The sequence below is a fragment of the Ischnura elegans genome, chromosome 8 (genome assembly GCF_921293095.1).
Source record: "Ischnura elegans chromosome 8, ioIscEleg1.1, whole genome shotgun sequence".
In the NCBI taxonomy this organism is placed as follows: domain Eukaryota; kingdom Metazoa; phylum Arthropoda; class Insecta; order Odonata; family Coenagrionidae; genus Ischnura; species Ischnura elegans.
Genome location: NC_060253.1, coordinates 111,691,455 through 111,715,948, shown reverse-complemented (window position 1 = coordinate 111,715,948; position 24,494 = coordinate 111,691,455). Strand labels below are relative to the sequence as shown.

The 24,494-nt window shown below is 42.5% G+C and overlaps 1 protein-coding gene across 8 annotated transcripts in view; it reads right to left on the bottom strand.

Moving 5' to 3' along the window:
* Positions 1-24,373, bottom strand: part of LOC124164372 (basement membrane-specific heparan sulfate proteoglycan core protein-like) — a 1,400,348-nt gene extending 1,375,975 nt beyond the window's left edge. For 4 of the 8 annotated variants that reach the window (XM_046541669.1, XM_046541671.1, XM_046541670.1 and 1 more), the window contains exon 1: positions 23,672-24,373. In XM_046541669.1, coding sequence (XP_046397625.1) covers positions 23,672-23,845 — 174 coding nt within the window. In that variant the 5' untranslated portion in view covers positions 23,846-24,373. The remainder of the gene's footprint in view (positions 1-23,671) is intronic. The other 4 variants (XM_046541673.1, XM_046541675.1, XM_046541674.1 and 1 more) reach the window with 1 other exon arrangement.
* Positions 24,374-24,494: the final 121 nt, after the last annotated feature.

Genomic DNA, 24,494 nt, shown 5'->3' with positions numbered 1-24,494 from the left:
GGAAGTCTATTTTCGAGAGATTTTTTTAAAACGTGAGGCGCTGGCGGAAACCATCTTGGAACTTGAAGATTCAATTTGAGTTGAGTTCCAGAGTGGAGTCTCGTAATGCCAACCTGGAAACCGAGCCGAGATTGAGTCGGGATCAAGACTTAAGAGTAACTTTCCTGAATAGGGGTAAAAGTCGCCAGAGCAATACAAAGAACGGATGAAATGCTAAATTTCCATCGAGGCTTTTGAAAAACGAAGTCTGGCCGAAGCATTTCCAACTTTTTCGCATGCGAATGCATTTAAAAAAAATAAACAATACATTTGAAGGGCAGACGTCCGTTAGTAGGCTGCATTCAAAGAGGAATCTAACGCGTCAAACGCAAGGCATCATCTGAGAGATGTTTCGTGAAGCTTCAAGACGGGAATTTATAGATAGGGCACTCAGGCCCTCGACTAGAAGTGGCCTACTTTGCACACATCAATTTCAAAAGCTAGAAAGGGATAAAAAATGGACCGCTTATCATCGAGGACAACTTTGAGTGATAACTGTGCGTAATCCAGAAGGTATTCTTTCACTGATTTTGACAGGACTAGATATAGACGGTCACACAAAAGCAAGGTGTATTATTCTGTATAAGTGTGGGCGAGCCATTTCTATCATGTCTAATGGTCCAAAGCGTCCAATTCTCAATGCAAGTCACCGCAGTGAGATGAGCTCACGAATCATACCTTAAATCTGAATCATACGATCATTTTTCACGCAGAATCCCAGTGGAAATTTCAGATATTTTTCAATGACGAGGGAGATGATCACTTAGGCCATCATTTTCTATATCACATGGCCATTAGGCCGGCCCTTATTTTTCAGAATTGCGAAAAGTTATGTTTTCCTAGTCTCAAAATGATCCAAATTATGTTTATATTCACGTGTTAAAATTTGGTTACTTTAAAATAACGGCAACCCGTGCCCCAAGGGCCATAAGTACTAAGGACCCTCAATTGAGTTTTTTGGGGTCAAAAAGTGCTATTCCTATGTAAAACGTAAAAGTAAAGCCCTTTAGGGCCAATTTTCTGTTTGTTTTCATCTATCTCTAAGCGTTTAGGAGATATCGTCCGTCGTAATGTAATCCCCCCAGGGCGCCTCCCCGCACCGCGGCACCGCTGAGGTACGGCCCGCACCACTTACTACAGACTTCCCCTCAACCCCCTCCCCTCCCTCGGAAAAGACTTTGCTCCTGATGACAAGATTTACATGCTATTGGTGCAGTATTGAATAGGTTGTTCCTCTGGTGTCATGATTAATGTTGTTAAAGCCTATAATGTCAATTTTAACCCTTCAACGCCGTCCTATGTACTAGGTACCGACCCCTTAAACCTTGATTTTTTGCCGTCATACGGCCGCGAACCATTCCAGCAGGCTTTGTTCCAAAGTGCTCTGTTATGTACAAAATATTATAAGCATGTGATACAATTGTGTCTATGAATTATAAAGCAATGAAGGGAATGAGCAGGGCTTCCGGGGCTCCAATAGCAGTAGATAGAAATATTCAAGGAAGACGAAACGAGATAGTCAGTTCACGGATGCAGATCACTGTAGAGAGATAGTTCTTGTGTATAGTGTGCAAGGGATAGAAGGTGTTAAGTTTTTTAGGATGTAAGGAGAAAAGTGGTGAAATAAATACTTTATCATGCACGTGACGTTCATTTTAAGAATAGACCAACAAGGAAAGGCATGTTATCAAGACTAAATCCAGGTATTGAACTGGTTGGAAAAGAAAGTGAAGAAATACTCGGCTCAAATTTGCCTACAGTGAGAGAAGTACTGCGTGTTTTCTCCATCACCTAATGGGTTCGAAATTTGTAAGACTTATTGCGAGAAAAACCGTGAGAAATGCGTCTCATCCATAGTATAAAACTAGAATCCATGTTAATATGGAAAATAAAGCGATTGAAAAGTTATAATAATCACGCAAAGAATGGATGAACGTGCAACGACATAAAGAGAGCGCGAACTACAGTAGAGATGAAGAGAAGAGAATCTTTCGTAACGAAACTTGATGATTTGCTTGACATTGCAAGGAGCGGTACCATTGAATTTTTGACGCACGAGGAGGAAAGTGCAGTTAATCTCTCGGATAAATGTGCTTGGGCTGAAGATTTAAAGTTTTACGCAAATAAAGAGGAGAACGAAATGCAGTTATTAGTGGAATAGATTTCAATATATTCAAGAAGAAAGAAAAAATATGTGGTTCTCCTCTCCTTTTGCTGCATTAGCTCCCAACAGTGACCCGCGGTTCCTAAAAAGACTAGTCAATTACGAAAGTGTTAACCTGGACATAGCGAAAGCAGATGAGGTTTTCAAACCACTTGCGGTACCTGATTGAGGGGTTGGTAGGGCTGTCATTCTTTGACGGATCCATTTCTAGGCGTGAAAAGAAAAACGTGATACGCCGCATGTGGTCATGCGATGGAAAATATGATCCACCGAAGAAGGCATTCTATAAACATAAAGACATGACTAAGGTATCTATACCAAATTTTGTCACTACTAATTCGAGAAAGATATTCAATGTATTGTAAATATGCATTGCATTCTTTGATGTGCACATGCGAGAATGGGATGAACATACAAGAACGATTTGCAAATTATTCGGGGTCCTCAAGTGGGAAATAATTGTGTAGCGAGAGGGGTGAAACTAATTAAAAATTTTTAGGCAGTCACGTTGAAGGAGGAGGCCATTCAAAATTTATCATTAAGTGTGACTTTTCATCGCAACACAACCCTTACGTGCGGTAAGGCACTTTAATTGCCAAGTATGGGATGCCAGTGAAAAATTAGAAATACAATGAAAATGTATTTTATTTTGGTTAATGTACCGAAATTCATGGAGAGAGTGAAAATAAATTGATCTCTTGGATTGGAAGTATTGTTATGGCAATTAAATTATTTCTAAGGTAAGGACATTTATTCAGAGGCTAGATCTTGTCATCAGGAGCAAAGTCTTTGCCGAGGGAGGGGAGGGGGTTGAGGGGAAGTCTCTAGTAATTGGTGCGGGACGTACCTCAGCGGTGCCGCGGTGCGGGGTGGCGCCCTAGGGGGGGCATTGCATTACGACGGACGATATCTCCTAAACGCTTAGAGATAGGTCAAAACAAACAGAAAATCGGACCTGCAGGGCTTTACTTTTACGTTTTACATAGAAATAGAGCTTTTTCAGCCCCAAAAATCTCAATTGAGGTTCCTTAGTACTTAGGGCCCTTGGGGCACGGGTTGCCGTTATTTTAAAGTAACCAAATTTTAACACGTGAATATAAACATCAATTGGATCATTTTGAGACCAGGAAAACATAACTTTTCGCAATTCTGAAAAATAAGGGCCGGCCTAATGGCCATTCGATGCGTCCTCCATTTTTGCCATGTTCGTCGTCCTAAATCTCAGTGGCGTCGCCACAATATGCGTTTGATCTCGTGCACTGATTGGCTGCAGCTCTACCTCACGAGCTTGTTCAGTGATGGAAAATGCGGCGGCAGGAAACAAATTATGGAATAAGGGAAAAGAGTGACCATTGAGGTCATCCCTGAAAATGATGACGCACTAGAGTCATCATTGGAGCTGTCATTGCCGCCATCCATGCTTTTGAGTGAAAAATGATCGCATCATTCAGGTTTCAATTGCTATGGTCACCCTTTTTCGCCATTACTTTCTCGTTGTCATTACTCAACAATAGTTTGGTATTTACTCCAAGGATGGAATTTGCTATTCAGACGATATAGAGGCAGTGGTTCAGAGACCCCGAAAATCAGCCGTAGACCCAAAAATGAACTGTCTTTCTAAACAATTTGACGAGTAAGGGGTATTAGTGAGAGTCCCCATTATCACTATGATTGATAATACTAATAGGTGTTAGGGAATACAGTATTCGGTATAGGCCAGCCTGAAAGTCAGCGCACTCGAGACTAACGTGGAGCGCAGTTACACATAGCCTACACTGCTTAGGGCTTATTTGGATGGGTGAGGGTAGTATCACACTAAGCCAAGGGTTAAGCAATTTCGGAGTAAAGAGGCTCAATTTCTTCCCCTTTTCCACCTTGCAATTCAAACAGTATTTTCATTTGGGATGGCTGAAAGGTTCGACCCGGGATTCGAACCCGCGATCCTTCGGTCAGCTGTCCTACCCACTACGCTACAACGCTCCCTCTAACTTCAAGGGGGAAGAAAATTCAACTGAAGGGTGGGAAAACTTTTCTCGTGGATTTTCGCGGCTCACATTCGGTGGCCTTGGAGTTCTTCAAGTATTTTTTGGAAGAAATATAAGCCGCAGTTTCGGTCCCATCTGTTCCACCATTTCTCGCCAAATTGAGTTGAATTCGAAGTATAAGAAAGTCAATCCTAGATATTAACATTTTGGTGTTTCACCAATTGCCTCCTTTATGAGTTGCGGACGAGCAGAGGGAGGAGGGGATTACAGGAAGACGACGGACGGGAGGGATGGCGGCGAAAGAGCAAAGGGCGGAAATGAAGGGTGCGATGGGGAAGGAGGAGGAGTTCTCTAGCGGACGGAGGACTATTCTGCGGAAGCATTTCAATGCCGCAAATCGATCTTCTTCTTCCTTTTCTTCCCTCCCCCACCCCCTCCTCAAATCGACACCCTCCCATCGTTGTAGACGATAAAACATAAGAAGACCACGTGCGACGTGGGAATGCTGGGAAAAATACGAGCTGACCGAACAGACCCAAAGAGGAAAGGTTAACGGATTCCTGGAGAGTTTGAAGCATTTAAAACGTCCAAATTAACAATGGACTTAATTGAGACTTTTTCGTGTGATTCAGGAAGAATCAAGAATCACGCCATGTGCTGAATTTTGGCTGTGTCGTTCATGAGCGAATCGTTCAATTTTAACGGTTCCCTGCCACGAACCATATGAATTGCATCACAGCATTCCTTTTAACCCTAATTAATCAATTAGCTCATGTCGCTCGTGTTGATTATATAGTTCATAAGAAGAATTTTCGCATTAAGGGAAATGGAATCACACGGAAAAGAGGTTGGCCAATAGTAATATCATATGCCGATTCACACTAAGGATTCTAAGCCAAATGCAGTGGTAATTAAAATTAATAACCAATGCAATACTTGCACTAAGAGTATTTCAAGGACGCTATGATATAAAGAAGATTAAATAATAACATATTAGAAAACAAGGGAATAAGGAATTGAGGGGAAACATTAAAGATTTAAAGAATTACAAATGTTGAAATTTTAACTTTTGCTCTTGGAAATGCTCCTTTCGAATTGCAACTCAACTATCTGCGCTGTTTTCGAAATCCTGGGGATTCGCCATCGATAAAACCTCCAGTTCCACGAAGAGCGGTCTTCGATGGATTAATTGCTCGTCATTTTGTTTTGGAGAGGTGCAGCGTCCAGGTGCATTCGTGCCAACCGTCCCGTGCATCCGAATGCCTTGTGAGAGAGTGTTCTTTGGAGTCATGAACGCTCCTTTTGCAAGAAAACTTTGAGACATTTTTGCGTGTTGTAACACTGTTATTATTAGAGGTGGACATGAACACAATTATAGATATATTTTACTTAAACCTGAGTCAAACGATCATTTTTTCCGACCTTTCCGAGCGATCGCTGCAATGATGGGGGAAGATGACGACGGCTCCAGGGATGGGAATCGCATCCCTTTTCCCATCAGTCGGCATGTCGGCATCTTTTTCCGTCGCTGGTAAAACCGTCGTTGACACCGCCTTTCAGCCAATCAAAACGTACACCCGCTAACAGCGATTGTAGCGCCGCGCTGGGCTTTTGATTCAATTAAAGTAGAAAATAAGGAAAATGTCGGAATGGGCGATGGAAAAAATGGACGGTGCGAGTGATTCTGAAAATGATAAGTCCAGCGATCACTCTTTCCGAATAGCAATCCCCGGAGCCATCACTCAAAAAGGACGGGAGAAAACTGATCGAGTGATTAATGCTTTAGACAGCAGAATAGCCGAAAGCGCTCTTACTTTTAATTTTAAATTCAACCGCTTCACTACGAATAGCACACGTTAATGTTTTCTTTGGCTTTTTCAAGGGGAGCTTAGCCTTCCAGGGTCCTCATGGATCAAGTAGCCGACGCCCCTGGGGAACCCTAGTCCCGTCGCGCTAATAATAATAATAATGAAATTCGCACATAATAAAATATAATGCAGACAAATAAAAATTCGCTTCCGACGAATAACTGAGATTGCAATCGGAACAACCCCATATCTTCCTTCCTTCTGGCTTTTGCTCCGTCATTGCTATAACATGTTTTGGGCCCAAAGGATGAGGTGGCTAGTTCAAGGGCCCTTCCGTCGTCTTACAGGGTTGAAGGGAGCACGTGAGTTGGGCAGAACAGCAACAAAACTAAACACGTCGGTTCAATTCAAATCCTCAATCACGCAATCATATTCCACGCATTATTCCACGAATAAGTTCAGCTCTGTTTTTCAATGACAGGGAATGAATTATTTCAGCAATCATTTCCTCCAACACACCACCATTCCAGAGTCACAATTAGTTTGCGTTCGATCTCGTTCGCTGATTGGCTGCAGCTGTATCTCACGAACTTGTTCACTCATGAATAATACCACGGCAGCATCCCTAGTGGGTGAGAATGATGACGCCCACAAGTCATCGATGGAGTTAGTCATTGCCGCCATCCTTGGCATTGTGCGTGGAAAATAATTGTAAGATTTAGGCTTAACCCGCTGTTACGTTCGGTGACCTTCGACGAACCCGGGATCTCTTATAGTTACGAATTTTTTAATTCAATTTTACGTAAATACAATTTTCCATCAGTATTTCACGGAGGTCACGAAATAGTAGAACATTATCGGTTGTTAAACTACCAAATTTGGATTTCTTGGAGGACGCGGTCGTAGTGGTAATATATTCATTTATTGAATCATTCAAAAACAGCCTAAACGGCCTTTACACTGAATAAAAGACTTAAAATCTGCAGCTTTAACATATATAAACTATTTTTTTAAACTACACAAAGAGTATTTAAAAATGAAAAAGATTCAGAAGACGGCTTTTCGAAGTTGCCTCTTGAATGATCTGATGGGCATTGAAAGATCCAGGGAAGGGTGAGTAGTCGAAATGGTACTGAAAGAGGTAGGGAGTCTGTAAAAAAGTGATCTATGGTAGAGAGAAAGACGGAATTTCGTTTGGTGTAGTAGGTGATTATTACGAAAGGCGCGGGTGGGATATGATATGGTATTTTCTTTAGCTAAGCAAACACTTGTGATGAAGACGAGACACAACCATAGCCTTGAAACGTTATTTTAAATACTTCATTGCCGAAATTTTAGTCGATAAAAATATCGCCATGGCAAGGAGCCACTGAACTTCGTAATAATAATAAGAGCTCTTTTCCGCGTCTTCCGCGACAGTTATGAAAGGAAGTATTGAATAGCGTATCTGAAGCCTTTTTTTTCGTCATTTTAGTCGGTCAGTTTAAAATGGGCGGGGAAGGACGATATATTTTTGCGCGTTATCGCAGCATGAATAAGGTCACGCGATGGCAGAGAAGGGCAGGGTGTTGGTGCACGATCCGTTTTCCCCCGGACCGAACGCTCGCTCGCTGATGAGTCTATCGCCGCCACTGTTTTCACTCACGAAAAAATCTCGCTCCAGCATCTCATTCCTCCAATCTCGTCCACCTACGACCTACTCTTAAAGAAACTTCTATCGTGTTCTTGCAGTTAATTACTCCAATAAAATGTCTTCTCCAATTGAACAGGCATTAGATTTTGTTTTTTTGCTTACATATTATATTTTTATTGAATTTTATTATAATTTGAGATACGAACTTTATTTTATATTTCTGCTCATAAATCATAAATAGTCCATTCTGCTAACCTTCTATTGTATGAAATTTTCTGTGTGACCTCTATCTCGGGCAGAGGAAGAGTGGCATTGCTGTCACATAAGTGCTGGGCCGACCCGAAAAAAATGACTGCTATGTCGTCAGCAAATCCCAGCGCACTGATTCCCCGTGGATTTTGACGCTTCCCCTAGACTGACTCAATCACACTTACCTCACTCCTTTCCCTATCCTTTTTACTTCGCAGTGCAGAAAAAAATATCACATAAATTGTTCAAAGAGAAACAGGAAGTCCGTCAAGATTCGTTCTAAGCTACCACCGTGCATTGGCTCACCCTGCCGCGATAGAAAAATAGCCACCAACCAACCACTGCCTCGAATTTGCTAGCGCCTCTCAGACATCAGATAAACGCCAACCGGCTAACGCGATAAAAGATGAGGTCATAATCGAGAGCTCTCCTTCGAAACAGTAAAGTCGAGACGAGGGAGGGCGTGACTGCCAATTGGATTACATCTCGGGCGCCGCTAACAGATAATAATGAATGCTGACCACATTAATCCTTCAAATAGAGAAACAAATAAAGCAGCAAAAATCGAGGCAGTGTTCCTTGCGAAAATTCAGCAAGATCAAAAGGCACTGCAGAGAACATTCATTGACGCTCCCAACCAAACAAGTATCTATCTACACGAACAATATACACCGCAAGCTGCCTCAATAGGCGGAGGGTGACAAATTTAGAGCTATCCAAAAAAAAGTACAAGCTACAACGAATTGAGTTGGGTGTGTGGCGAAATAGAAAAGGAGGAGGATCATAGCATTGGGAAATGGTCGCACACGGTACTTGAAAGTTTAATCTATATTATTATAGATATGACAGCAATATTACTCTTCCGGGGCCCGAAATAGCGGTCACACTAAAAATTACATACAACAGAAGGTTGGCATAACGGACTCTTTATGGGTAGAAAAATTAAACAGTTCGCATCTCAAAATAATATGACGCATATAATGACGCTGTAAGCAAAAAGTAATCAAAATCTAATTCCCGTTTTACTGGAGAAAAAATTCCTGGATTAATTCACAGCAAGAACAAGATCGAAGTTTATTCATTTTTTATCATCTGCAACTTCTACGAAGAGCATTGGACGCTGCTCTTCATCACATCTCAACTTGTAGCACTTCAGAAATTTTGTCACTAATTTTATCTATGGCTATTTCCGCTCTCACTAATCAGTTTTATTAGATATATTAAAATATCATAATTCACTGAAATGAAGCAAAATCCTACTGCAATTCTAAAGCAATTGAGAGAATATTTTTTCTATTCCAAATGTAAGCGGCAAAAAAACAATTAGCGGGTGCAAAGGAGAGAAGATGAAATGACACATTTTATCGGGTGATATAACATTGCTGAGTTATCCCAAATGCGTTTCCGAGGTACCAAAACCATTATCACAAAAGTTGGACTTGATAAGCTGGCAAAAAAAAATTGATAAAATTTTAAGGTTCTTCGTCGAGATAATACGAAATTCCTGCAATTGGTCCAAGGCCCTCGATAGGAGGGCAACGGACGATAAGTAGAGGCGGTAATTTTCGCGGATGGCGTAATCTTAGGGTCTAGTTAAACGATTTGGCTTTGCACGGATGTGATACATGGACATGCAACACACATTCTGCAGGTATTGTTTGAACGTATTATTACAGTTATGGGTAGCAATATTGTTGAAATAAATTAAATTTAAAAAAGCAATTCTAGGCAATTCGATTAAGTGTAGATACATGATTTAATCTCCAGGTAGGCTCGATGAAGGTCACTGATAAATGCCAGAAGTTAGGTGGTAAACATAATGGAAGGAAAAATTGATATATTAAAGATTCCCGGCAGGAAGAGCAAAGGTTGATATTAAGAATAGGACAGATGAAGAAGGATAAGAGGGTAGGTAGAAGAACTGGAGTCGGAGAGAAATGGAGGGCTGCAGTGTGAATAGCAGTCTTAAGATTGATATACTTTTTGCAAGTATGAAATCTCCATTTAGCACCTAACTTCGGCCGAATTTGAAGTACTCCAATGAGGACGATATGGAGTTATTAATTAACTGAACGCAATAGCTTGGTTGCGCGCGGTCAAAATTCAATGAATAAGACGTTAAAAGTAGCGAAGTATGGACGATGGTGACATCAGCGGAGAAATCAAGGTTGGACGCTTTCGAAATGTGGTGTTTCGGAAGAATGGTGAAGATCAACTGGATAAAGATCGCGTGAGCAATGCAGAAGTAATAAGATGGGTAGGAGAGAGGTCTTTTGAAAACCTTTGGTAGACGACGGGACGTTTTCATCTGTCAATCCTGAGACACGACGGTCTGATGAAAATTATCATTTTTGAGCGATTGTAAGGTAAGTAGGAAAGGGATGAGGTAGCACATAGAGCAGTTAATGAAGGATTTGAAGCAAACGAATTACGTTGGTGTTGAAAGACTAGCCGATACGAGAATGGAGTGGAGAGCTGCGTCAAACCTATCTTTGGACTGACGACTGTCTATGATGAACAGTGATTCCTGATGTAAAACTGTAGTAAGATTTTCAAGCCCAAATGATGGAAATATTAAATTTTTTAAACGTTCCTGGAAGAGAAGGCATTCTCTGTCCCTTTCCAATCGACCCAACCTTTTTGCGCTACAACTCCTCACGACACAATTTGCCTTCTTTTTCATTTTCACACTGTACGCATGTGCCTTCACATCAGCTTCCTCCGAATCACGACCTCCCATTTTGTCACCGCTGTAGGCATCCTCTTCCAGAGATCTTCAACGGCTCCCTCTTCCTCTGCAATGTGCTCCCCTCATCCATTACACAAAAGGACGTGTGGGTATGGCTCATACACTCATTCTTCAACGCACAGCCCAAAGTACATCAAGACGCGAACATGGAATTTAAGGGATATCTTCTTTTTGTCGTGTAAAGGCACTGTTGGGACGGATTTTTCTGAGAGACATTTTTGGGGGCTGTTTTTACCTCATTCATGGTATCGTTTTGACTCCCGTTCCGCGCAGACCTTTTTAGTTTTACTTTTTTAGGTGACTTTCACTCGAAATATCGAGTAGAATCTCATACTAGCTGGAAGAAACAAGAATGATGCGGTCAACTCATTTCTTCTGTCTGAACGCTTCCAATTTTTCCATTATTGTATTTTTAGATTAAAATTTTATCCATATTTCTTCCTCTTGAACAATATAAATTAATTGCAGTAACCAGCCGTACACATTACATATAAAAATATATAAAAAATAAATAAAGCTGCGAACCTTCTTTTACCAAAATCAACTGTAAATGGTGAACCACTGCTTAAATAATTCTAAAGCAATCCTTTAGCATTCATTCACTGCCCGTTTGAATTCAGCGGGTAATTTTTGAAAGCAGTTTTAATGGTTCAATCTTCTGGATTTTGTGGCCGTCATCTCCCACTTGCACCCTTTCAATTTCCTCCAAACTAGATCCTCAACGCAGCGAAACTGCCCACCGCTTTCCCATTTAAACGAAATCAAGTTTCCCAGGGAAGCGCTCGAAGGAATCCGGTACGGCATGATATGGTAGGTTTAAAACGAGGGAAATAGATACCACATGAGATGGGGCTCCCCATGGACACTCCCGCTTACAGTTGTCAATCAAGGTGTGTAGCGAATTGGAGCAGGCCCCCGACAGCCAAGGTCATTTGCGCCAGAGGGAACCGCAGGGAAGAAGCGGAGGAGAGAAACCCGGCGTCGGCATGATCGTGCCCCTGGCGAAATGCGCCAAGGGGACCACAGCTTTGCGTCCCATCCGACGGACGGAGTCCTGCACTCAAAATATCCTCCACAACGCACTCAAGTAGGGATAGGTCTCTGAATATTCTCTTCCATCGCGGGGTTTTGAACCCTGGTCCACGGGGTGGGAGGCGAATACATTAACCCTAACCCCCACCCTTCTCTCTCAGAGAGTAAAGAAATCTTCATTTTTCGTGAATACTTCCAGTGTGCTACATCGCATAGGAGCCCCCACGTCGGCCACTATCGAGACTCCCACTCGGTGTAAAACTCGCGAAGGCTTTGCCGATGTGCTCCAACCCGGGAAAGCCTCGAATCTTTCGTGAGCCTCCATTCTTTTCTTCGCGTCAGGGGGTTCGTCTGTTTTTTCCGTGAGTCCTAGTCGTGGCGCGCCGCCGCGCGTCGTTTGTTTAGGCCCTCGTGGTTTATTTTTGGCCCGTGAGAGATGGCGGGGGGGAGTGAGGAGAAGCTACGATGCTCAGGTGTTTTTTTTTCCTTTAAAAGGACGTGTTCAGGAGTGGCTCCTTCGTTAGCAACGTGTTCGGTCATTCCTATTTACTAAAGGTTTTTTTCTTCTATTTGAATTCCAAAACCGCTTGCCGACAGAGACTGGCGCAAATGTTCTCTCATATTTATGGAAATAATGTCTTCTGGTCGCTGGCCTCTCGTCATGCAATAAATCTCACACACTCCCTGCCGAACGCCTCGCACTTCTTCTTATGCTTAGAGTGCTTCGGTGGTCCAAACCGTGAGGTCATGCCAGCCCGGCTCGGTTAGTTTTCGGAATTTAGCGAGCGTTTTTTTTATGCCTCTAGAAATCGGAGTTGCTATCTACAGAAGAGCAGTGAGATTCGAGGATCGATTTATTAATCTCTCAAGGCCGTACGCTATGTCTCACCATTTTAATTTGGCGTTAAATTCTCGAATCAACATTGGTTTATCTTCACTCGTTAATCCAAACCCTACGGCTTTTCATTGCCAGAATTTTCAGAAATATTTCAAATATAAGAGGGGATAAATGACTGTAGCCGGAACAAATCTTTCTGTCAGATCCTCATCATCTTGTGTAATGGAGTAAGAAGGTAGAGCGAGAGATGTCAGTTTCCAGTAAACGTCAACTGTCGCCTTTTTATTCCGTTCCCCTCCACTCAAATTCACTTCAATCAGTTCTCATTATAAAGCTCTATTCAAGCGCTATTGAAAACTTCCTGGTCATTATACCCGTGAAATCCGTTAATTGACGTCAAAGGCATTCCATCCGACCATTCGCCGAGAAATTCGCTACCGCCTCGCTTTCTATTTATTACATTGATATCACTCCTCAAAAATGGTTCTCTTGGTTGTTTAGTAAGTTTTAATTTTTTAAGACGGGACAACTTAGTTGGCCACATCTTGAGGCATGGTGGCCAGATGAAGACAATCGTTGAAGGACAAGTGGAAGGGAAAAAGGGCAAGGGACGGACCCGAATGAGTTACATAGGGCAGGTTACAAATGATGTTTAAGGAGATGAAATGCGTCGCTACGAAAAGGTTGACGAATAGGGGAGAGGAATGGAGAGCAGCGTCTAACCAATCTTAGGATTGTTGACTAATGATGATGATGACTATACTTTTATGAATATAGGCGTAGCTTTTGAGTTTCGGTAGGTTGAGTTTAGTTTCTAGCCCATTATCAAGACAATATAAATTCTAAAACAGAATAATATCACAAGCCATGATACATGACTCCCGCCGCTTGAGAAAAGCAGTAAAAACTGGAATTTACTTAAAACATGAAAAACTGCGCTTTCATTTATTAGAATATTTCAGTAAAAAATAAACAAATGCCCTTCTTTCTGCTATGATACCCTGCTACGTGAACAAACTCATGGAAAACCCGTCGCGAAATGGTCATAAGTGAGCTTGAGAAAGTATTTGGTGGAAAACTTATTGCTCCGCCTATTACGGGTTATTGTTAAGTCTATTAAGTTACTGCCAAATAAGCATACCGTTAAAATTTGACTAGCGTGACCGTTTAAAATTTCCGTCGTCGCAACGAGACCTGGGAATAATACACCACGAAATATGAAGGTCATAACGATTGTGGTGGCAATTCATCAGAACGGCTAGCGATATCCAATTTTTAAACTCCCTCGCTATTCCCCGACCATCTGTCGATTTCCCACGCCGATCACCGAGAGATCTCCTATTATTTTCCCACCACTTAACATAATTTTCATTAAAAAATTTCATAGAGTTCAGAAAATTTCAAATGCTGAAACCAATGCATCAAAAACTAAAAGAACATCTTAATAAAATGCAATAAACCGTCATAAATTAAACCATCATTACATTCACTCGCAATCACTATTCATTTAACATTCAATTGCGAAGAAACTAATACCCTTCTCTAGAAACTAATACAATACGATTAAAATAAAGAATGGTATAAATGTTATAACAACCTAAATAAATAGCTTTTACTGAAAACAATTTTTAAATAACATAGCAATGTTTGAGAACGCTTTTCGGAAACTTGCCCACTTTGGAATGAACGCTCGAGAAAAAACGTGAAAATACCCGTGCGGCCTAAGTTAATAACAAAAGCATCGGCAGTAAAAAAAAAAGGAGAATTTCCAGCTTAAGCTGGCTTTAATAAGAATTCCCTGACTTCTCCTCAAATATTCCCGGACAATTCCAGTTTTCCCTGAGGCTTGTTTCTTTGTAGGGAAACTGTATTGGGTCACATGGCATGGGTTTCGTTCCGAGGACCAAAATTCCGAGGGCCACCCAGACGCAAAGATGGCAGCAGCAGCGGAGACGGCCAAGGTGACCAAACGTTGCGGAGAGGCCCAGACACCCACTCGTCGGAGGAGGAATCAAGGCCGGGGGAGGGAGGGGGGATTCGCCAAATGGTTTGCCGACGGTGGTGAATCAGATATACACGCTGCCGATGGAAAGGACATTAGCGACTGGGTGGGGAGGCGAGTCAAACGCCTTTCATTCTGGAATGGAAGACGCGGAATCAGGCGGCCTACAACAGCAGCCAATGAGGAAAAACAGCGTCAGAAATACGGGTGGAAAGATCACGAGGTTTACACTTACATGAGGTGCCCTCCGAATTACGAGCGTCCGATTCAAGACCATCCGGGGTCACGACCAACACTATTTTAAAAACAGGTTTCGAAAAAATCCTCGACATTCCTTTTTGGAATTTCCAGGACATTGGCACGCACATAGCGGCAACGTGTTCACATCATTCGGTGGCACTTCCAGAGAGAGAGTGGATTTTAAGCGTTTCCATGGCATACAGCATCGCACCATCGAAAATAGAGATGGGCCATTTATTTTTTTTCTGAAGGAATTTGAAACGCCTACCAGAGCTACAAGCATTCACTACTAAGGATAGCAAATTTAGGACCACGCACTGACTCAAATCACCACTGGTGCCTCCAAAGGCACATGTGGAGGGCATGGGTTGCATTCAGGGATAGCTGAACCAAAACCTATATTTATGATGCTTCTACCCTACCTGATGCGAGACTTCTGCCCATCCTTTTTAACTGGAATTTTTGGCTTGGGTATAAGCGAGGCACTTGCAAGACAAGAGGTCCCAATGACGGGTCCATAGAAAAAATTAGCGACGAAGTACCCGTATGAACCGCACTTGGCGCTGTGGTGATTCCAGCGCCCACACACAAATAGAACGGCGTTCGTAGAACAAATAGGTGCAGAACAAATTGGAGCATCTACATAGGAGAAGACTTAGCGTGGGGTTTACGGGATTTTGAATTCACGGGAAATATAACGTGGAACGCGAGTGTATCGTATTAATTTCATATTGTGCGCTTTGAATCCGTGTTTTGCTTTTTGTAACGTAAATATTGTAATAAGACAGTTCGGAATGCAAAATGAGGAGAATATAGTATGCAATTAAAAAATTAACTCCGAAAAATAATTCAATGCGGTTAAGAAACATCCCGAACTCGATTTCAACACCTTGTGTGTGGGAGTTAGCTGTTAAATATCTGTAGAAGATTGATAGATAGCGTCCAGCACACGATAATTTTTTCATGAAGCTATTTTTTGGTTAGGTGCTGTTCCTCCTAAAAAGCGTCGTTTAGACTTTATCGCCGTTTCTGTGGCGAGAATACGCGATTCGTGCGAACGAACGTATTTTCTCAAAAAGAAGACGAACAGGACCTTATCAATGTTAACATTATCCGAATTCTATCTTATCTCTCTCCCAGCGTGAAATTTCCACTTAGCCCAAATCAAACGGTCGCCAACGCGTAAGTCAGCTCATCTTACATAATCACACTCAAAAGAGTTGCCAATCGCACGTTCGAAAGCAACAAAAATGTCCAAAACCGCTCATCAATGAAGACGACCACAGGAAAGTGATGAAAACGCTTACTTAGCTCAAATTTTAATCCTAATGCTGTTAATTAGTAAAAAGTTAGAAGACCTAGTCCTTAATCGGTAAAATTTAAACATGGGCCCTTGGGCAAAGGCTGGCTGGGATTTATCTTATTTTTTAATGCAAACAAAAACACCGGTTTTAAATTTATTTTTTAATAATTTTACTATTCTATTATTTTCAGCATTAATAATAACGTGAGTATTTTGATTAGTTTCAAATCTATTGTAATTTCTATTTCTCAATGTTATTTTATTAAATTGAGGTCTTTCAGGCTGCCAAAAAATTCGCATTAGCAAATCCGAAACGATGGGAGACGCACGAAGCCAACTTTTGACAAAACGTAAAAAAATCTAAGGAAATAGAAACGAAGCTACCAGGATTGGAAACCTGGAATCCTGTGACTCCTAGTTTGTTCTCGTAATCTGTTATCCGTTAGGCGACTTTTCCCTTGTTAGGTTTAGGAGAATTAAATGATTAAAATGTACCTGTGCTGCAGCTCAGCGCATAGTACGAAAATCAATAGCCGAGAATTGCGGCTCACAATAACTTTGAAGACCAAGATATAGCTTACGAATGCATTGTCATCTGATTCTGATATGCGCTAAAATTATGAGGCGATAGCCTGAACGCGGGTTAAATTTGAGCTCCAAGATTTATCCCGGAAGACGAACAAGCAGACAAGAAAGTGACCTAATTAAAAACGTGCTTAGATGACACTTAACCTCCGTCTCTTTGGAAGTTGTATAGGCCGCGCACACACGTCCCCACAACACCTCGGCCATCAATTCACCCAACCCACCATCCTCACTCACGTGGCCAATCGGGGGAGAAAATTCCTTTACGCAAAGAATGGAATTTACCATGGAAGAAGACAATCTGCTTAGCCGGGATTGGTACCCGGATCTTTATATTTTCGGTCACGAATGCTAACCGGATACATCACCAAGCCATATAGGCCATCTCCATTTTGAAAATCAAACAGTCAAGAACGTGACTCAATACAACTAAGTAAAAAATAATGCAGAACAAACCGTCTCACTCAGATTGAGCCTAGAGTAACTTGGAAAAGGGGGAAAGCAAAAAGAAAAATCGGTGATTCTGAAATGGGGGGAATACACAGCCCTCTGAGCGCAATCGGAAAGAAGGACTTGGAAGCGTGTCTTGATCGCGCCTTTTTCGGATCGCAGGCAGGCAATCATCATTGGAGGCACAGAGAGAGAGAGACGCCTGATTTCAACAAGCAAGCTCGCGAAAAAAAATAAAGCGCACAGCAGGAAAGATTTTATCGTGTGTGGCGAGTGGCCGAAATTGGAAAGGAAATAAAAAGAGACAAAGGCCTACCGCAAACAAAACTTAATTTCTCACGCGAACCCAAAGAGGCGTGAATCGATAAAAAAAATACGGAATAAGAAAAAAAGGAATACCCGTGCGCCGATAAGAAGCAAATGGTTCGATAGGTCATGAATTGGTTGGAGAGACGGGAAGCGATCCATCGATGGGGAAGGATTTTATGCATGCAACGCCCGAGTGATTTCAAAGCAATACGCCAACATCACGAATCCGATAATATTATCAATTCGATGAATAACGTCCATAAATCACGTAACACTTGCATTAGCGACAGGGAACGACATTAAGAAGCCGTGAATGGAAGCCGCACACCAGTATTTCGAGGTGATCGCACTAAAAAAATTAAAAGAGAGTTTTCGTGGCCATTCTGGGTTCGGAGGAGTCTTTGTCTGCAGTCCAAGTTCCAAAACTTTTTTCTTAACGTATTAAAGGGTTGTAGGAAGGGAATTGAGATTTAGTTATCGACAGCTTAGAGAAACTCTACAATGGCAATTAAATTGAGTGTAATTTAAAATTCAGGACGAGAGACTTAGTGTGTCGGTTTTCAGGGATGAGTGTTCCTCAACAGTGACCAACCACTGCATCTCCACCATGATACCCCCTACTGGGGGAGGGTGGTACGTTGCTTCCCCGCCAGGGACCGCCACAGATTCATTCCAAACAGAACCCTTTGCAAGGCTAATGGGACCTCGCTAAGGACACTTCGGTTATTAACTCGGGTCCTTCGCAGAGCAAATCGGACCCTACAAAGGACTCCACGCCATTACAACTACTACACTCGCAAGCACTAAAAACACCCACTCACAAACACAGTAGGGCCCGAATTTCCGGGGGAACTGCTTAAAAAAGAGTGCGGTCAATTCAAACAACACGGATAGGAACAAGGATGACCACCGCGTATTTCAGCCACTAAGTGTCCCTCATCAGCGGGCTGTAAGGAAAAAAAAATCACTTCCCAAAACTGATCATGAGTGAGACGCGCTATATTTTACGGAGACTCTTAATTCAAATTAGCACAGTCAAATTAGCGTATCACTTGTTGAAAACTGGCATCAACATCTTGAAATTTTTATAGTGCATTGATAATGCTTCCGTCTACATTTGCCTGCCGATACGTAAAATATAAAATTTTACATTTGAGAAAATAAATACTTAGGCAATTGTTCAAGTTCTAAATACAGGTTATGTTGACTACAGTCGACTTCATTCAAATGCACTAAAATTTATCAAGAAGATAGCTTTAATTTGAAGCGAGTCGGACCTTAGGAGAAAAGAACGGTTGAGTGGGAGTGATGCGTCATCTTAAGCATTATCTCTCAAAGCGTTCATTTCACATTTTACCACGATTGAGAATGAAAACATAAACGGATTATTTGTTTATTTATATTTAATTTTAATTTAAAAGTTCAAAGTCATCGCATGTTACGCCTAAAATGGTTGACTACAGCTTGGTCTCAATAGGCATTTAATCCTGAAATCGGCCCCATTATAAAGTTTTTATGAATGAGCTACAGAGTGATAAAAAGTCACGAAAAAAATTGACTTTGAGACAATTTTTTGACAAACAAAAAGAGTTTTCAAATGTCATTTAACTCCAATCGAAAAAGGATCATAGTAAATCCCTTCACCGTTCTTGTGTCACCACTGGCTACGTCCACTTAGCGACCAATCAGCAATCGGACTCTCTAAGACAATTCTCCCTCAGCGTCGAGATTTCAACGCCGGCATCCCTACTCGATGGGAATTCTAGCCTACCACTCATAAGAGGAACAATCAGTTTTATTTCGTCAAATCTCTTTCCACCTTAACAATATTAAATAAACTAAAACTAAAATAATATTAATGACGTAGCTAAAATCTAAAATCATTTTTCACGCAGATAAAATCCAATTATCATTAAACCCCCCCGCGAAACGTCCCACGACTCTGCACCATAGCAGACGAAAGGCGAAATGCTGTAATGTTATTCAAGGGTGTACTAATATTCTACACTAGCCACAAAATTTCAGATCGATTTTTTTAACATTTTGATCTAATGGACGCATTTCACACACACACACATATAGTGGCGAATATTATTAGTAAATTAATCAAACGATTACTTTACTAATTATATTATCAAACGATTAAGGGGGTTTGCACGGAGTATTTACGAGGTATTCACGCAGTCTCCCTTCACTTCTCGCACTTCCTCTCCAATTCACAATAGGGCCTCCTCCCTTTCATTCTGTTTAAAACTCCTCTTCCCTCCCCTCCTCATTCACCCTCTTTCATTTCACCCTCTCACACTGTTTTCAACATCCCCTCCCCGCTGTGTACTCGCTCCATCCAAACCTTCTGTCTCCTCCCAATCTCATCCAGAAGCTGCCTCTCCTCACCCACCATGTTCAGCACTTCGTCGTTCCTCCTCCTCTCCGTCCACTTCACCCTCTCCATTCTTCGCCACACCCAAATCTCGAACGCCTCCAGTATTTTCTCGAAGTCCATCCCAAACGCCCATGTTTACGCAATGTAAAGCTCTACACTCCAGATCAGACTCTACACTAGCCTTTTTTTAATTTTTCCAATAACGATCGTTACGTCAATACGTTTATGCTAATAGCCTATTCCGGTTCATGTACGCATTCTCTTCCGGATGTCTAAACTGCTGTCTCCGTTTTCCTCCAATGAGCTACCAAAATAGCTGAATTACTCTTCCTGCTCAAGTTCGAAACTAAAAAACAATAATTTTGTAAAAATAGCAAACTGACAAATAATTATGGCTATTCACAAATGGAGCATTGGAGCATAAAAACAAACAATATTCGCACAAAATATTCTTGTGAACATTTTCGAGCACCAACTTTTTATACGAGAATTAGACGCATTATACTTAAAGTATTTAAGATTATCTATTCAAATTGTTCAATTATGATGAATTGGAGGTAACTAAGTGGCAATAATGTTTCCCAGACTTGTGAGCGACAAATTATCCATTAAAAGGAGGGATGGGATGGAGTGATTGTTAGACCGCTGGCCTCCCAACCTGGGGGTCCGCGTTCAAAGCCCGGCGGTGGCAGGCGTTTTTCGCAGAATGCCCATATCCTGCTTGATATCTTCGCAGAGAGCATGGATGTCAAGTGAACGAAACGAAAATACGAGGCCTAGGTTTAGTTTCGTTCCCGCACGAAATAAAAATCTCCAAGGAGTTGAGTTTCGAACTGGGATGAAACTTTACTCCCGGGACCGAATCTAAATTAATCGCAACTCCGCTGCTCATAGTTAAGTTTCGATCCAGAAAGTTGAGTGGAGCGGGATAAGAGAGAATAGTTTCGACCCATTACGTTTGACATACGTGTAGAGAGGTTAAAACATTGAGCTTAAAAATCGAATGGCCAGTTTGCGTTCACCGTTCTCCTGTCAGTGGTGAAAATATGAGTGTCCCATTCGTCCAATGGTGGTAGGCGGTGAGAAACTTATCTGCGCTTCATTTCATCCCAGAGTTTTAGTTTAGTTTCGATCCGAAGTAGTTTTAACTCCGATTTCGTTCCGATCCTGAGTTGAGCTCCCTGGGTTTCAATCCACTTCGTTTCGTTCCTACATTTCGCTCCCGGGAACGAAACCATTGAAATTTTATTGTTTCTGACAATCGTTTTGTTTCAGTTTCCATCATCCCTGGTGGGGAGGACTTCCAGTGCAACACTCCGTCCGTCAGAAAGGACGGTGAGCCGAAGTCCCCTCTGCATCTTTCGTTAGGAGAGTTGTATTTCGTTAGGATGGTGCATTTTCGATGAAAAATTAAACTTATCATTCCGCAGAATATTTTTATTATTGAAAAAAAAATTTTAATTTTTTAATCCAAAATGAGTAAATTCCATAAAGCATCGCTGTAAAGTACCAGCACCTGAGTTAGCTAATGCCGACGCCGGGTTTCTCTCCAGCCTTCCCTCCTTACCTTCATACTCTAATGGTGCAAATAACCTTATCTGTCGGTCGGTCACCTACTCCAAGTAAAATATACCAATTATCGTAGTTCTAAGGTTCAAAATTGAGCAGACTTCATGATACTCCAATTTTCACATAACCACTAGATACATTTCTGCATCGCTTTCCTAAAACATAAAACCAGGTTTCAGCCGCTGAGACTCATCACCAAGGCACCCAAAGGCTGAATCCTACGCATCCGGAATAATAAACATATTGAGGAAATATTCGGAGACTATTCTACGCAAAAACGCACTCATTCGGTGATTCAATCCGTCGGCTAGCTTCGGATAGGTGAGGGTAGAGGTCACCCAAGATTTAGTGCATCAATATTACGCATGCCAATGGCTGTCTACCCCAGGATGATTGAATGAGGCCCACTCGGGATTTGAGCCCGGCATATCCTTCGCTCAGTGGCTCAGCTCCTCCCTCCGCCATCACTCCCCTCACAATTTCTGCCTCATCTTTTCACAAATGATCGCCTCATAGGTAGATGCGATCCGGCCTTTCACCACGATGCATGCTTATTGCCCTACGACGAGAGCCTTCGCCTTCAGGCCTTCTTCAGATCAGGTCAGCGACTTGAAGTCACTTCCAGCCTAGCGATGGAGGAACTGCCAGCGAGACTCGTCCATAGACAACAAGAAACGCGGTGGAAGCCCCGAAAAGGTGCTTCCATTGACCATTTACATCGGAAGCCTTCGCAAGAAACCCTAATGGACACATGCTCTTGTCGCCTCACTGAAACAAAGTCTCATACAATTCAGAGAGTCGTTTTTGTTTAGATGAGTAAGGGCTGAGACTAAAGACCGGTTTATAGATAAAATTAGCAATAAATAGAAGTGTGAATTGATGGAAGAAATTGTTTCACAGCTTCACAGGGCGTTCATAGAAAAAAATAGCGCGGACTGGACGCCATCTACCATTCTTCAGCGGAACTATAGCGGCAAATTGACTCACGTGAAGTGTTGGAATGGATTTGTTTCTTGTTTCCGAATCGATGTCTTTCGCGGAGTTTACTTCTCAATTCCAAATTATATCCAGGTGAAGGAAATTTGAACGCCCCCATCTTCCGCAATATTTTAATGATTACATTATTTACGGGGAAATTCATCCGGTACGCGCTTAAGGCTTACAACTACATGAATTGTACAGATCATGCTAGATATAAAATCAAGAACCAGAAGTTAAACGGGAAAAAAGGCGCTAAGGCAATTAAACTCTTTGAAACGTAACATAAGGGGAGCGCTTATAGTTGGGTAACGTGATTTTACTTACAGAAAACGGGTATTTATTTTCATTAAAAATCTGAGAAAAAGAACTGCTACAGGGCAGAGGATTTTTCAAGGCATATTCAACGGATAAATAAACGGTTTCTGTAGTTTTTTTCTGTCCGATTGAAATTGGTCGCTTCGCTTCGACGTCAGCTTTCTTCAACTACGGGCACCTCGTCCTATTTTACAGACAGTCGGCTATTTCACGCTCCCCACAAATAATACGAATGAAACTGAAGGAATGCCGCGCGTGGACAACGTAATATTACGCAACGCAAAATACGGGTACTTTAAGAAAATGAACAGACACTTTAAATCTGGTCGGTTCATTGAAAGCAATCTCATTAAGGTTGGACCAAATTAACATAGAAGTTTGGGCATTTAACGGAGTAGTCGAGGAAAGAAGTCGGTATAGTATTTGGAGGAGTCGACGGGCAGCTGAGGTAATTTGCGCGATGAGGGAAAGCAAGAGTGGAGAGACACCCGGCGACGACATTAGCAAATCTCCAAACGAATCGCGCCAAGCGGTCCACGGATTAGCGTCTTATTCGACGGACGGAGCGCGGCGATTATGCCCTTTGAATAAGCAGCGACCACAAGGGATTCGGCGATGAAAGACTTAGATTGCTATAGTAACTGAGAAATGATATTTTTCAAAGCGACACGGAGAAGATCATATTAGAACCCTACTACATTTCCAGGTCCTAGAGAGGCGATAAATTGAGAGAGATATTTGGCGAATGGATAGGTATGCGAATTCGTTTTCACTGCGAACAATAAAGGATTTTAATAATTGCGAGGAGGAACTTCGTTTAAGTATTTTTATTTCCGTTTAACGTTAACAGCTGGTGCCCAAACACCCCCTGCCCCACGTTTGTTAAGGCGGCTTGCGGAATAGCATGTAGATTTAGATGTCCTCAACACAGAAGCAGCGTGCCTTTCGCCACCGCCGGGATTTGAACCCGGTCCCACGGGGAGGAGGACGTAGACGGCAAGGCAATGTAGGAGCAAAGAGCGAAGAAACAAACAAACCTCGTAAGAAGCGGTGGTCGAGGGGGCGAAGATGAGCACAGCCAGCAGGGAGGCGGCGATCACCCACATCGGAGTCCTCGCCATGGCGCTGTTATTCCCAGAGGCTCCAGTTCGAATCCTCGTCGGGGGCGATAAGGGTGGGTGCGAAGAAGGTCTTCCGGCAGGGGGCTCCATGCCACCCGCGGAAGATGAGGGCGGGTCGGGGAACGGGATTGAGCGGGTATCGGTGAACTTGGGGTCGGAGGGAATGGGAGACCAGTGCGGGGGTTAAGGGATGATGCTGGGGGGTAGAGGGCGTGAAGGGGTTGAGGGCGAGGATCTTCTCAGAAGGAGAGGAAAGAGGGAAGGGAAGTTGTCGAGGGTGGACCTCTTCTCAATGACGGAATCTTCTCACACAATTAACACTTTCGAGAAAGAACTGAAGTTGTCCATACGGAGCGTAAAAAACTTCTCTACAGAAGGTGTTCGTCTAGAACTTCGTCTGCCGGACGGAATGTGGCGCCGGAGGGCGTGGTGGTCACTGCCCCACCCCCCACAGAGCGAACTGTAATCCCCCCCTGAATGACAAGAGCAATGCGCGTGGTAATGCGAAGGAGAGCAAGGGCCAAGCGAAGACTGGTGCCGATGAGAGGGCGCGTGTGAGGGGCCGCTTGCTAGCTGTTGAGTAAGCAGAGGAAGAGAGGAGACCTTCACGACGTCTACACCGCTCCCAGTCTGAGGGAAGACTGAGGAGAACCCACGAGGTCTTTGAAGAATCACTCTCCCCGACACCCCCTTCCCTCTTTACCGCCCTCCCCTGCGAAGAAGAGGAAGAGGGGAGGGG